Source organism: Silurus meridionalis, chromosome 19 (genome assembly GCF_014805685.1).
Source record: "Silurus meridionalis isolate SWU-2019-XX chromosome 19, ASM1480568v1, whole genome shotgun sequence".
Lineage (NCBI taxonomy): Eukaryota > Metazoa > Chordata > Actinopteri > Siluriformes > Siluridae > Silurus > Silurus meridionalis.
In genome coordinates, this window is record NC_060902.1 from 13,784,271 (window position 1) to 13,799,051 (window position 14,781).

At 39.6% G+C, this 14,781-nt stretch overlaps 1 protein-coding gene across 5 annotated transcripts in view; it reads left to right on the top strand.

Moving 5' to 3' along the window:
* cdh4 (cadherin 4, type 1, R-cadherin (retinal)) overlaps nt 1-14,781 on the top strand; it is a 412,242-nt gene that overhangs the window by 206,172 nt on the left and 191,289 nt on the right. For 3 of the 5 annotated variants that reach the window (XM_046875037.1, XM_046875039.1, XM_046875038.1), the window contains one exon: nt 10,297-10,405. In XM_046875037.1, coding sequence (XP_046730993.1) covers nt 10,297-10,405 — 109 coding nt within the window. Of the gene's footprint in view, nt 1-8,003; nt 8,276-10,296; nt 10,406-14,781 lie in introns of those variants that run through there. The other 2 variants (XM_046875040.1, XM_046875041.1) reach the window with 1 other exon arrangement.

Sequence of the window (14,781 nt, forward strand, 5' to 3'; positions counted from 1 at the left end):
CCCTCTGACCAACCAATCAGAGGACGGAAAATGCTGACGCTATTCTGGGCCAGCTAGCTGCCCTGTGAGACGAATATGAAATCTGATTGGTTAAAAAACAGAGCTACAGTATTTCTTTAGGAGACTGAGGTAAAAAGGCCAGCAGTACTGACTTTGAAGGCTCTGGGCAGATTAGATTGACATGGCAGCACATAGAGGCTGAAATCTGATTGGACAAAAAAATCTAACATCCACATACACGTACTGGAAGCAGTGCAGCCAAGAGAAACACTGCGAAATGTAGAGAATAAACTGTTGGGAATAAATTAATACAATTTCATGGAACAAATATTAGAATATAGATTGTAAATGTAAATGCTTCTGATAGTGTTTTGGCCAGCAGAGAAGACCTTGCTGGCCCTGACGGCCCGCCACTGAATGCATTAATACTGTATATGCATATCTATATTGATATACTAGTTTTTTAAGTCAACATTACTAAAAGATATCATTTTTTTAAAGCAATCTTTGATGCAAATCCTCTTTTATTTGCTTTGTAATATTTAGGCATCTTTCAATAATATTGCAAAATTCAGATATATACTATATGGACAAAAGTTTGGACACCTGAACATAAGATTTGTGTGCTTTTTGAAAATCTCGTTTCACATTTAGTCCCCTTTCGCAAATTATAATATCCTCCACGCTTCTGGGAAGATGCTCCAGTAGATTTCATTTTTTTTTTTTTGTTGATTTTTGCTCATTTAGATACAAGGACGTTAGAAAAGTCAGGTGCTGGTGTAGGTGAGGTGATGAGACCTGGGGGCAGTCAACAGACACTAGTGTTCAATAGAGTTGAGGTCAGCGCTTTATAGCAGGCTAGTTGAGATCTTTCACTCCAACCCATGTAAAGCGGTTCTCCATGAAGCTGGCTTTGGGTAATTCGTTCCAGATAAGTACCAGGACCCGAAAAAAAATTCATATAAAATTATAAATAAATTACAATATATAGTAATACATTATAATAATACATTAATAAGTGATATTTGTTGTATAACTGTATATTGTAATAATAATAAACTAAAATTAGGAGAGTCTGTGCTGGTGTGAGGGAGACGAGGCGGAGTGGAGGATAGGGGCTACTGCTGGGAAGGAGGGGAATCCCCTTCCATTATGATGTCGGAAAGGCTTTCACAATCTTTACTTAGACTATGTTTTTTTTTTTACACTTTCAATTTTTGATTCCCTTAAATCTATTTTCTTTTCAACGTTTATTACAAATCGATCTAATAAAACTTATTGGCTGCTTCATACGTATAACAAGGTAAAATTTCACGAATATTCTTGTACGTATAAGAAAATATACGTACACCAGGGAGTGTGTAAACCGAGGTTCCACTGTATTGTCATGCTGGAACAGGTCTGAGTCTCCAAATTCAAGTGAAATTGAATGCTACCACATCCAAAGCCAATTTTGTGACTTTAACAGTGACGGTAACAGTTTGTAAAAGAACCACATATGGCTGGAAAAAAAATCAGTCCCAATACTTTTGCCATATAGTGTATTAATAATAAATAATAAATATTCAGTAAAGTCCGGCTTGTACATCCAAACTTGAGTCAGATCTTAACACTTTTATTTGAAAAAAGCACAAGAGTTGGAGTTTATTTCCTGAGACAGCGTTTAACTTTGATTTTGCTCGTATGTTTTCTTTTATATACTTCAGTAAAAAAATGATAGAAGAAAGCAAGTAAAGGCCTCATGCAAATTTTTTAACAGTGTTTTCCTTTCACAAGAGAAGCTGTCAATAAAGCTGCTTGAGTGACTTGCTTTTGTTGTCATTGTTATCGCTGGCGTTGGATATCACAGAATTAATCAACCAAATAAAAATCCACCAGAAACCTCTTCATCATCATCATCATCATCATCAATACAAACCAGCCGAAGGAAAGGAAAAGATCAAATGCTTCAATTGTTCTCTCTAAAACTCTTGAACATAAAATATTGTATGCTGGTAATTATAACTTTGCTGCCACAAGCTACAAGATGCTGAGAAACGATGGCAGAATATAAAGTAAAAAAAAACTGCTAGTATGACAATGTGTAGCCAAAAAGCGATTTTATTCCACCTAAACCAATGACTCCCAGAATTCTGTCACAATTGTATTATTTAAGATGGTCTTGAGCATCTTTTCTGTTCGATATTCAGGCAAGATTTGCTGCATCACAAATTTCTCACATTATGAGCATCTGTTCATAGCTGCCAATATATAACTTTCTTTCGGCTTCTCCCGTTAGGGGTCGCCACAGCGGACCATCCGGATGTTTGATTTGGCTCATGTTTTTATGTTGGATCCCCTTCCTAACGCAACCCTCCCTATTTATTCGGGCTTGGGACCGGCACTAAGGCTTGTGCAACCCTAATGGCTTGGGTTGGTTCCCTGACCGGGGTAAACGGGGGTGAGATCGCCGCATCCTAACCACTAGACCACCAGGGAACATATACAGTAGCTGCCAATATATATAGTAGTTAAATAATTTATCATGACTCAGTGACATGAGGTTACATGTAGTGGTTCGTCGTTTGCATTTAGTGCACAACAATACACGTGAATGTATGAGGTTTTTTTTCTGTGAGAGGACAATCGTTTTCTACATCCTTTGAAGGAAATGGTGGAGAGTATGTTCTGCAAAGCTCAATTCACACTGCAGCCCTAATCTCAATTTCTTATAATTGTGCCAGGACCCACATTGAGAATGCTTTGTGATTAGCACTCAATAGGAAGGAGAACATCTGTCATTTCCTTCTAGCAAACAAATAGCCAGCAGGCGGGATTTAGCGCCTTTCTGCATTGAGCACGCCTCTATTTTTCTCTAGTCAATTCCAAAGTAATCATTGCACAAAATCCGTTATTGCCTTCCAGTGTATGTCGGTGAAACACACGTTTTTGATAATGAACTAGTCAGTACTGTAGATGAGTTTGTAAAGAACAGAAAAATAGAAGAGGAAAAACAAACTCAAACACAGGAGCTCACCCTGGCAAGCCGGTAAATGTTGTATGACTTGGCACAGGGTTTTTTGGACACACACGTTAGTGAGGGCTAATAGTGCCGTTAGATAAAATCTGAACTCTAATGTCTATGAAAAGCTTAAGAAAGAAATTAGGAGGGTTGAGCGGTGCAGTAGATCACAAGGTGCCATCGATGAGTTGATATGAATGATATGGGGCACAATGGAAGACAGTTAGACGTCTGAATTTATGAGTTTTGTCCGTGTTCCAATTTTTTAATGCGCTCCTGAATTCATGCCATATTTCTTTTAAACACAAATCCTTTAATTGGAAAAGGAGTAACTGTTTAAATACCATACGTTTGCAATCCTGCGGTCTGTTCTTTTATTAGATAATGTCTCTCCAGTCTATCAACTTTTCATTTCACCTCCAAAGACTTTTAAGCGTATTATACATTTTATAAATTATATATCACACAGAATATCAAATTTATCTGCTCAATTGGAGGTAATGAATGTGATGTGAAATTAAATTTAGCCTAAAGACTGACGTTTGACTGAGACTAAATAAATATGAACTTATAATCACCTGGTACATGATAGTCACTGCATGATCTACAGTCTGGGCTAGAAAGAAATCAGCCCCAGCTATAATTCAGCATATTATTCTGTGCTTTTTCTTACAACCAGAGGTGGTGCTGTTGCACTTGTTTCGAGAAAAAAAAAATCAATGAACGTATATTCATGTATTTATCTTTAAAGGATACAATGACTACCTCCTACAAATGACTAACTCAGATTTTGATCTTTTGCTGCCACTTCCTGTCATCGCCAACATTTTTATGACATTCTAGCGCTATGAATTCTTTCGATGCTTGTTGTTATATGTACAGCATCAGGAATTTCTCTTAAAGGGAGAAATTCCTGACAATTCCGTATATCAGTTGAATAATGAATGAATAAAGAATAGAAGGAATTAATTTATTTATGGAAAAAAAAATTTAAATTGAACAAATAAATAAATCAATATCTTGTATGTTTCTTAAATGCATGAACGCAGACATGCTGAAATATAACAACTAAGAACATATCTTTAGAAAATTCAATATTTAAAGTACAAAATACACACACACACTTATATACACATCTGTATTACTCAAATGAGGTCTAACAAAGGTGAACTCTTTAATTGAATTTTTCTCATGTATTTATTTAATCAATTTAATTTGTGGCTATTTAATTATTTATTCAATTTATTAGATTTCCTTATTTCCTTCCACACATGACTCCCCAAACCACCACTGACTGTGCAAACTTTACACTGGACCTCAAGCAACATGGATTTTGTGCCTCTCCTCTCTTCTTCCAGACTCTGGGACCTTGATTTCCAAATGAAATGCTTAATTTTCTTTCCTTTCATCTGAAAAGACGACTTTGACCCACTGAGCAACAGTCCAGTCCTTTTTGTCCTTTGCCCAGGTAAGACACCTCTGATGTTTTCTCTGGTTCAGGAGTGGTTAGACACATGGATCCGTCTGTGCGTGGAGGCTCTTGAAGACTCGACGCACCAGCTGCAGTCCACTCTTTGTGAATCTCCCCAAATTCTTGAAGGAGCTTCGTTTCATTTTTTCTACCACATTTTCCCTTCCATTCAACTTTCTATTCATTTGCTTGGACACAGCACTCAGTGAACAGCAGCTTCTTTAGCGATGACCTTTTGTGTCTTACCCTCCATGTGCAGGGTGTCAATGATCGTCTTCTGGACAACTGTCAAGTCAGCAGTCTTCCCCATGATTGTGTAGCCTGAACCAGACTGAGACACCATTTAAACGCTCAGGAAACCTGCAGTGTGACACTACGAGTCTTCAATATTGAACTTTTTCACAATACTCTAATTTTCTGAGATACTGAATTTTGGGTTTTCATTAGCTGTAAGCCATAATTGGATATTTCTATAAATATTTATATCTCTATAAAAAATATTTCTTGTATTTCTATAAATTAGAAATACAAGCTTCACGTTTTGTATTAAATTACTAAAATAAATTAACTTTTTAATGATATTCACATTTTATTTAGAGGCACCTGTATATAAATATTTTACTTTTTTTTTTTTTAACAAAAAACAAACCAAACCAAAAGTATACTGCCGATGCTCACAAATGGTAATAATATTAAAGGCGGGTAATAAAAAAACGACAAGCAATTTTATGTTTTGCATTACTTCCCCATAACCGTACTAAAATTGAACCGAACCGTGACTCAAAAACCGAGGTACGTCCCAAACCGTGAATTTTGTGTACTGTTTTACCCGTACTATTTAGTGTGTTCTATGTGGTTTAGGATGCAGCCAGGTTTAAACTGTGTATTACTCATAACTGGTAATGATCAGAAGAAATGCTTCTACCATCAACAGGTGCATGATGGCGCAATTGGGTATACTTTCCATCTCACAGCTCCACAATCCCAGGTTTTATCCTGAGTTTGGGTTTGGGTTAAAGTCTGTGTGGTCACATGTTCGTTCTGTATTGGTGTGGGTTCCTCTAAGGTTGTCTGATTTCCATTCTCACTTTAATCATCCCACTTTCCAAGAACATACTGGAAGGTAGTTTGGTGACTCTAATTTGCAGCTAATGTGTGTGTGTGTGTGTGTGTGTGTGTGTGTGTGTGTGTGTGTGTGTGTGTGTGTGTGTGTGCATATCATCCAGGATGTATTCCTGCCTCACTCCAAGTGTTGTGAAGATGAATGAATGAATGTTTCCATCTCCTACCACTTGCCAGCTGGCAAAGACGGTCTGCCAGCTTGAGTAGCTTGGCCTGAGTTTTGGCAGCTGGTATCTTGTCAGACGAGGCTGGATTTTTTAGCAGGGTAAAGAGCCTTACTGGTGACATCCCTACCTCATAAAAAAAAGAATGTTTAATAATAGGAATGAGATCTTAATGCATGGCCATAACGTAGTATATAAACCATACGAACAAGATCTTGAAGACATTGGATGAGGTAAGTCTTGGCGATGACATGGTAATTCCCAGGAACAAGATTAAGTATTGATATTTGACATGATATTGTTAATTGGTGTGTTTATTGTGTTGTACCTGCAGATTACAGTGTGGGTACTGTGTACATGAAGTTTTATGGTAACAGCCAGAAACTTTGAAAAAGGAGTTGATTTGTTGTCGGTTTGAGGTAAGATGCACTGCGGTGGTTTATAGAAAAGTTTTGTCATTAATCACAAGTAATTAAGTGTTATAGTTATAGGTGGCTGCATATTTATTCCAACCAGTATCCCCTGTTCAATCCATCATCTTTGCCTTCACTCATTATCTGTTGTGGCTCCTGCTTGTTTGGATTCAAAGCCTGCTAGCTAAGATTGATGATTTAGCGAATTAGGCATGCGCTAGTTTGAAAAACGTTTCATCGTGCAAAGTAACCTAATGGTTTAATGCTAATTTTTGTTTCGGTGCTGTAAGTAAATAGTTTGTTTTACTCTTAGCCTTAAAACCAACTGAAAATGATGTATATATTTAAAGCTTAAATCAACTTCACTACACATAACTAGCTAACTGTTCCTATCCCTCTTCAGTAATGGTTACATAGCAGCAAATATTTTAGTGCTATACATGCAATAAGAAGATTATTATAATCTGTATCTTCTTCTTCTTCTTCTTCTTTCGGCTGCTCCCATTAGGGGTCACCACAGCGGATCATCCGTCTCCATACCCCCCTGTCCTCTACATCTGCCTCTTTTACACCAACTACCTGCATGTCTTCCCTCACCACATCCATAAACCTTCTTCTTGGCCTTCCTCTTTTCCTCCTTCCTGGTGGCTCCATCCTCAGCATTCTCCTACCAATATAACTCATGTCCCTCCTCTGCACATGTCCAAACCATCTCAATCTCGCCTCCCTCACCTTGTCACCAAAACATCCTACATGCGCTGTCCCTCTAATAAAATTTATTTCTAATCTCATATTATTATAATCTGTATACAAGCTGTATTTCCTGAACAGTGATTAAAATACACTGTATTGTTTGTTTCCACTTTTCTGGGAAGGCTTTCTACTAGATTAGAATCCACAGGTATCATGTAGTTGGCATTTTGATTCATCTGAATGTTTATTGTTTACTAGGGTTGAAGTCACGGATGCATTTTCATGCTGGATTGTGCCTCTTAGTTTTAATGTTGTAGCACATAATGGCATCCTATATCATTATTTGGAGCATCACTATCAGAAAAGTCAACATACAGGCTTGATGATGAGGTGCCCACAATCTTTTGGGCATAAAGTGTATACCAGGGTTCTCTGGTTCCAACTGCAAATGGACCAGCGGACATGCAGGCTTTTATACCAGACTATAGACCATATACAGCAACCAGGCATATTTTTATGGCCAGTGACCAGGCTTAACATTATGACCACCTGCTTAATATTGTGTTGGTTCCCCTTTTGCTGCCAAAACTGTCCTGACCTCGAGCATTAACAGCATTTACTTTTTCAACAATTTGAGCTTCAGGAGCTCGTCTGTTGGATCGGACCACACGGACCAGCCTTCCTCATTCATCCCTTGTAATAAATGAGAGAATAATTTATCCATTTAATTCTGTTCACTTTTTGATTTGTAGAGTGGGCAGTGTATAGTGTGTACCAGGGTTCTCCGAGCTCAACGGGAAAAAGGAACTAAGGGGCTTCAGGCTTTAATACCAGCCTATCGGACTCAAAATTTAAAGTTTAGGGCAGACCAAAGTGAGCAAAAGCCTGCTGCTGTTTTGGAATCTGGTTGACTTTATGATTGAAGAATGAAAATCTCTTGGATTGCATATGTCTTAGTACACCATGCATAAATTGCTCATCCATCCATTATAATAAATGAGGGATTCATTTATCCAAGACAATCCGTTCTGTTCACTCTTGCATTTGTGGGCAGTGCAGATATGCGGAAGCTGCTCAGGTTCTCCAAACGCTCAGAAGATGGTCCTTTTCCACACTCCCTGTGTAAACGCTTTGTGTTCTTTTTGGCTTTCCACATCCCTCTTGCCCATGTGCGCTCTTCAGTAGGAGGGGTGATGTCGCGGTGATGCTGAGTTGAACAGCGCCTTTCCGTTACTCCACCTGCAGTCGGGACGCGAGGCGAACCAGCGCACGAGTCTCAGTCCATCTCCATCCCAAAAGCTTCACGGAGGAATTACCGGAGCTCAGAGAGGAACTGCTTGAGTCGGAGCCGAAAATGAAAGTCGGCTTTGTTCTTCCTCTGGCGTGCGCTTTAGTGCTGAAAAGCTCACTGGTAAGACTGAATGCAATCACACTAGTGAAGTTCAGGTGCGCGCTCGAGCACTTCATCACAGCCTTTCCTCGAGTTTGATTAGTGTTTCATTTGTTATTTGTTTGTGCATCCGGTGCTTCTTCCCTGCACGTGACTAAACTAGTTTTGTATGTCACAGATGCGCGTGCCGTTAAAACAAACATAAGCATAATCCTTCTGTGCGCGAGCGCGCGCGCGTGCGTGCGTGTGTGTAGTGGAGCTGCAGTACAGGGATGCGATGTTCCAGCACTTTTTTTTTTCCTCCAGCGCAGAGGATGCGGCGATGCGCGCGCGCTCTCGGCATGCCGTGGATGCTCTTAGTGCACGGATTGGAAAGCAATCAAATAATGTTGGCTCCTTTTTCCTCGCCTGCGTGTTATGCATCTCTTTAGTGGTCCCTGATTGCAAAAAATGTTTAGGATTTTTATCTAAATGAAAAAGAGATATATTTTGCAAAATGCAAGCACAGCACTAATGCACTCCTTGTTCAGCAGTGTGTTGAATAAAATGTTGCATGCATTTGGATTCATGTCGTTTGGAAAGATGCAGCACTCAGAAGTGTGTGCAGATTCATGGTGGGTGGTATAGTCACAGTCACAGGGTCTTTTTATTCCCTTTTATTCTGGGCTCTTGTAAATAAGAACGAGACTGAGAGCTTTGCTGGATCGGGTCGATCGATGGGTTGATTGAACGGTTCCTCGAGTTAGATGTGGTTTATCCGTGGCTTCGTTTTTCAGAGGTGATCTGTGTCGAATAACACACAGTGACAGTTGTCGGGTTCACACACAAGTGTGTGCAGGAACAGGCACACACCCACACACCCTGTCCTGAAATAGATGACTGTGAAACATGTAACTGTAACTTTCCTGGCTGCTTTATTCATTTAAAAGTATGATCAAGCTTTTTTTTTTCATCTTGCCATCCCCAGTGATAAGGTACCTAATAGTATCCTCATTTCCGAGAGGAGATTTGATTTGAATTTCAAGACATGCTGATTTGCTTCACTCGGATCCATGCTTGCCAGTGTCGCTCGTCCAACACAAAGGAACATCTGTTAATGTTCCTGAAGAGGGATTTGCACCAGCAGCAAGGTGCCCAATTATGGCTCCGTGCCACGAGTGCATTCCTTTCCTGGCCTCCGATTGCTCTGCTTACGCACGCATTGTTGCGCCGGCGTTGGCAGCGTCTCCAGCAAGGCTGCCTCTTTAAAGATCATCGTAGTTTCTCACGGTTTTATAGCAGACGCCGGTGATAGCGCTGACAAGGCTGTATCTCGGTCTGGAGGCACGTGGTTCGGCGATTGGACTACGTTCTTGGACGTTTCGTGGCAATCTGTCATAAATGCAAGTGAGATTTTAAAAAAAAGAGAGAGAAGACATTTACTTTTTTTTTTTCCCACATGATTTATCAGGTGTAATCTTTCCGATATGAAAATCCATTCAGAAAATGCCGGCACCGTTCGAACGTATTAAAACAATTATCTGGGTGCACAGAACTGTGTCTTGGTTAATTAGAGATCACTGTTACATGACTATCTGATAGACTGTAGAAAGGAAGTGAGACACTTTTGTAATAAAGGAAAAGCCCACCCTATGTAGATTAGCTCATATGCTATGTTGCTGTGTTACGTTTTCATTATTCTTATGCGTAACGTCATTTAAATGTAGAGATCCCAATTTCAAGCATCAGGAAAAAACACCCTAAAAACTTCTCACTCAACATCTGACATTCAGTGTCACATTAATGACAAATCCAGTGGAGATGGTGAAGCTTGGACTGGACTGCATTGCACCTATAGAAATGACAGCAGAAATCCAGCCTGGCAAGTACCATGGTAGTGAGTTTGTACGCTCATGATGCTGTGGAAACGGATCAGTTCATGCAGATGAAGCAGACTTAAGGACTGAAGCATCACTGAATAAATAGTTGACGCATATATATGTAAATAAACATGAAGGTGTTCACGGTGGCTTTTTTTTCCCATTCTTCTTATCTTTCCCCAGGGGAGTGCTGGAGGTCCGACCACGGATCCATGCAGACCCGGATTCTCCCAGAACTTCTACACCGTGTTTATCCCACGGGAGCAGCTGCAGGGCCAAAGCGTTGTCAAAGGTAAGAGCCGTGCAGTGTGTTTAATGAGTCAGGCGTGCTCGTGTGGGTGTTCTTTGGTTTTGCCCACAGTGCTTTCTGCAACAGGTCTTTTTTTTTTTTTCCACACACGGATGCCTTTTCTCTTTCCGCTTCTCTCTCTCTCTCTCACTCTCTTTTTCTCGCTCACTCGCTCTCTGCCTTGCACCGGCATCCATTTAAAGCTATTGCGAAATCATTCACTTTGAGCACGCTGCATAATGTGCATATGTTGTTCATAAACAGAGCCATTTCTCCGGCAGGGCTGACAAAACTCTCAGCTGAAGATTCCACACGTTGCATATAAAAGGTGCGCGTTCATTTTTCAAAGGCAGACGCAAAATCGTTCGGCCCACGCTCTTATAAACCGTCCAATAAAGTCGAGCTTTCGCACTGTTTACAATTAACGTGAGTATAATTCTCCTTTTATTACATTATCGGGCCAAACGAGGCTCCACAAAAAAAAGTCTAATCCACATTAAATGAGCGGTTGAGCAGCGTGGCCGCCTATAGTCTGGAAAATTAAATCTTCCGCTCATCTCCTGCTGTGTATATTTGCTAGTGAATCTCCCTCCTTCTTTCCTCTCTCTGCTCGTTTCGCCCTGTGTTATGCCTTATGAGTGGAATGCAGTCGCTCCTCTGCCTCCTTTTCACTGAGACTAAATAGAGAATTAATGAACGTAAATATTAAACACAGCAAAAGCTTCAGTGATTGTCAGCTTCTCTGAACGTCTGCTCAACAGGCCTCATGCAAATTCATTCATTCCTAAATTGTTCACTGGGGCATTAGCATTAGAGCATTCTATATGAAATTCCAGCTCAGTTCATATCCTACAAGAGCTCCTGAGCTATAATACAAACCCCCTCAATTCAGGATTTTTCGATCGTGCAATGATGATAGCGATACGACAAATTTGTAAAAACGTTCTAAGTTACGCGTGGCAGGCAAACAGACATCTAGACTGTATCATTTATACAGTATAATACTGTAAATTGCACTGTTTTGAGATAAACTATACCTTTATTCGTCCCACAGTGGCGAGATTTCTCTGTTACAGCAGCAAAGAAATGCAAATATATAAAAGAATAGAGACATACTATAGAATACAGTATGTACACAACGCAATGTATAAATACAAATAAGAAAAAAGAGACCACGAGTTATTAGTTATGCTAACAGGCATATTGCACACAGGTAATATTGCACATTTATTGAACGTGTTGTTCAAGATACTTTGTTATTGTTATTATGGTGACTGGTTCACTGGGAGCAGCTTTGATTGTAAAGTCTAATAGCAGCATTGAGAAAAGACCTTCTGTATCGTTCCTCCAGACACTTAGGATGTCTGTTTTGCTAAAACATGTACTGTAATTTGTTCAATTATTACAAATGATAGTATATTACCCCATACTGATCACCTTTCTTTGAATCTAGTCAGGAATTACTTCTATCTATCTATCTATCTATCTATCTATCTATCTATCTGTCTATCTGTCTATCTGTCTATCTATCTATCTGTCTATCTGTCTGTCTGTCTGTCCGTCTGTCTGTCTGTCCGTCTGTCTGTCTGTCTGCCTGTCTGTCTGTATTTATTAAATGAAGCCAGAATTGTGTGTGTCTGTGGAAGCCGACACGATGCGTTGGCTGAGCTGCATTACTGGGAGGTTTAACACATTCCAGTATTAGGAGGCACATTTCTCAATTTTTGGTGTATATTGTGATGCTTTCAGCTCGAGACCAGTATAACTTAGTTTGGTTCTGGTTGGACTGGTTTGCTGTTGTGAAATATTTGCACACAAGTAAGTTCACAAAAAAATTGATAAATAAGACACAATAATTCAGTTCATTCACTTCATTAAATGCTTACTGTTGGAAATGTTTATCAGCGTGTAGTGAAAATCTCACTGATTAGTGAACTTTGTACAGTATGACTCATGATGCTGTCCAGATATTAGCATATTATATTGAATCGATCAATGGATGATAAAACAAGGATGAATGAAAGTTTGTGCCATGTTGCTTCTAGTGAACATTTGGCTCAAATCGGAAAGCCAGGTTGCCTGATTTGTGTCCACTACAGTTTAATACTTTTAATGGAGCTGCATATGATGTTATTGGAAATGTATTGTGTCTCTTTGCCCCCCCCTTTGCCTCCCTGGAGCAACATTCCTTTTGTCATTCTTTTTTTTTTTTTTTTTTCTAATGCCGATTAAATTCGACAATTAGTACCGTGACTCGGTATCTTTGTAAGGTTTTTGGCAACCATGAGCTAAACAGAAATGCTCAAATGCATCTTGGCGCATTTTCGGCATGTCTTTGGAACACCTTTTTTTTTATTCCAAAATCTTCCTCTATGTTCATTTAGGGTTGAAATTTCCATGCTGTATGGCTCTGGTGATTGCCAAAGCGATAGATTGTACACATGCCATAGATTGTACACATATCCTCATGAAATCATCCACTAGGCCATCGTGTCTTGCGATCGGAGACGAGGTCGTCCTGGAAGAGACCACGTCCGTCAGAATAGAGCCATTTCATTGTAGGGTAAAGGTGATCACTCAGAAGGAATTTGTATTGATTTGCAGTGTCGCTTCTCTTTACAGTGACAAGTGGAGCAGAACCATGGAAGCAGCAAAAATGACTATTTTTTCCCGCTCTAATTTCCTAGCCATGCATATAGTTGGGCAACGGCAAAGCCATTTCAGGCTAATTTTATTGGTACGGTCTATAATCTAAATCCAGTCTTTGAGAAATTAGCAGAACTGATCAAATTCAAAGCTGAATCTATAGTCAGTGTTCTGCAGGGATGATGATAGTTACTTCTCACGGATGAGTCGTATGTTTAGAAGAATTTGCCGTCAAGGACGAGACTTTGCTTCTCCGTGAACGTTGCCGGTGCCACCATTGATTCCAGGTTCAATAGTTTTGATGGAATATGTTCAGACATTAAATGAGAGGCGTGATGGTTTAGGCGCAGTAGACTTTCTGAATACCGAATAATCAATTATTTTGTTTGCGGATTTATGGACCTGGATATTTGGCCACAGCCGTAATAAATCGATTCGAGCTCGTGGCCACGATCTCAAACATTCTCTTTATTCAACACAAGCAATGCTTTGAGTTTTGGTGTCAGATATCGCCATGCTGTCCTGTCACAAAGACGGCCATAAATCCAACAGCGTCGTTTAAGGCTGTGGTGCTGCAAAACAGGTTTTTTGATTAATGCGGAGGAGCTTGTGATATTTTTGGGCGAACAGAGCTAAGAGGGGAAAGGGGTCATCACCGAGCTTGTGATGATAATAATGCTGCATAACCCAGAAGCGTCACAGGGGAGAGTAATGGGCCAGGTGGCGTGTGAGCAAGGAAACAGGCTGAAAACCTGTGAGCTTATTCTCATTTTTTTTTGCTCGCTTTCATTCTTCCATATGTTTTTTCCATTTCAGGTTTGTATGAGTCACAAAAGCTTCTCAGGGATTCCATTCTTCATATGTATTTTGCAACATGAAATCGTAAACAACGTTTTTTTTTTTTTTCTTGGTGCATGTACGGTCGAGCTAATTAGCCACCATATGTGTAAAAGACAGGATTTGGACGTGAGACCGAGCTGAGCCATGTGGACAGAATTGGAAATGACTCGTCACGATTCCTGTCAAGCTGTTGACCTTCATTTGTGTAATATATTCTCGGGTTGTGTCTCTGGTGCTGGATGCCAATGTGCTAATGTTAGCGCTTGCTTGGCCACTGATTTACCTGATTCAGATATACAGTATGTTTTCTATCTGCTACTTCTAATTTATTTATTTATTGATTTATTTAAATAAAAATTTCAGCTCCCAACACTTTTCACATCCGTGTTATATATCATATGGTGATAAAAACAATCTGTCTGTCCAAAGATATCTAAAGTAGAGCTGCTGCTATCGATTATTTTATTCAACGAGTATTCTACTGATTAGTCCATCGACTTTTTCTTCATTAAAGAACAACACTAAATATACAAGAGAAAATAAGATGGGTCTCTTAAAATGAACGTCATTTTGTTTTGTTTTTAGAAAAATGTACGTTCATATTGCATTTAATTGAAATAAAAAGAATCATAGATAAAAATCTAAAAAATCAATTTAAAATTACTCTAAACTAGGTAAACGCACTGTACGCGGTCGCAAACTTTGGAAACGTTCTGTTCCGTTTTCAGCCTGGTTTTGTGCGTACGCCACTTTCCACGCAAAAGTAATTCACTTTTAACATCTGTAATTAAACTGCAACTGGCAACACACGCACATCGAACTCTTTAGAAAACCCAGAGCGGTCCATAGTTGGGTGCGTCAGTAATAATGGTCCGTGAGGAAACGCTAGTGCT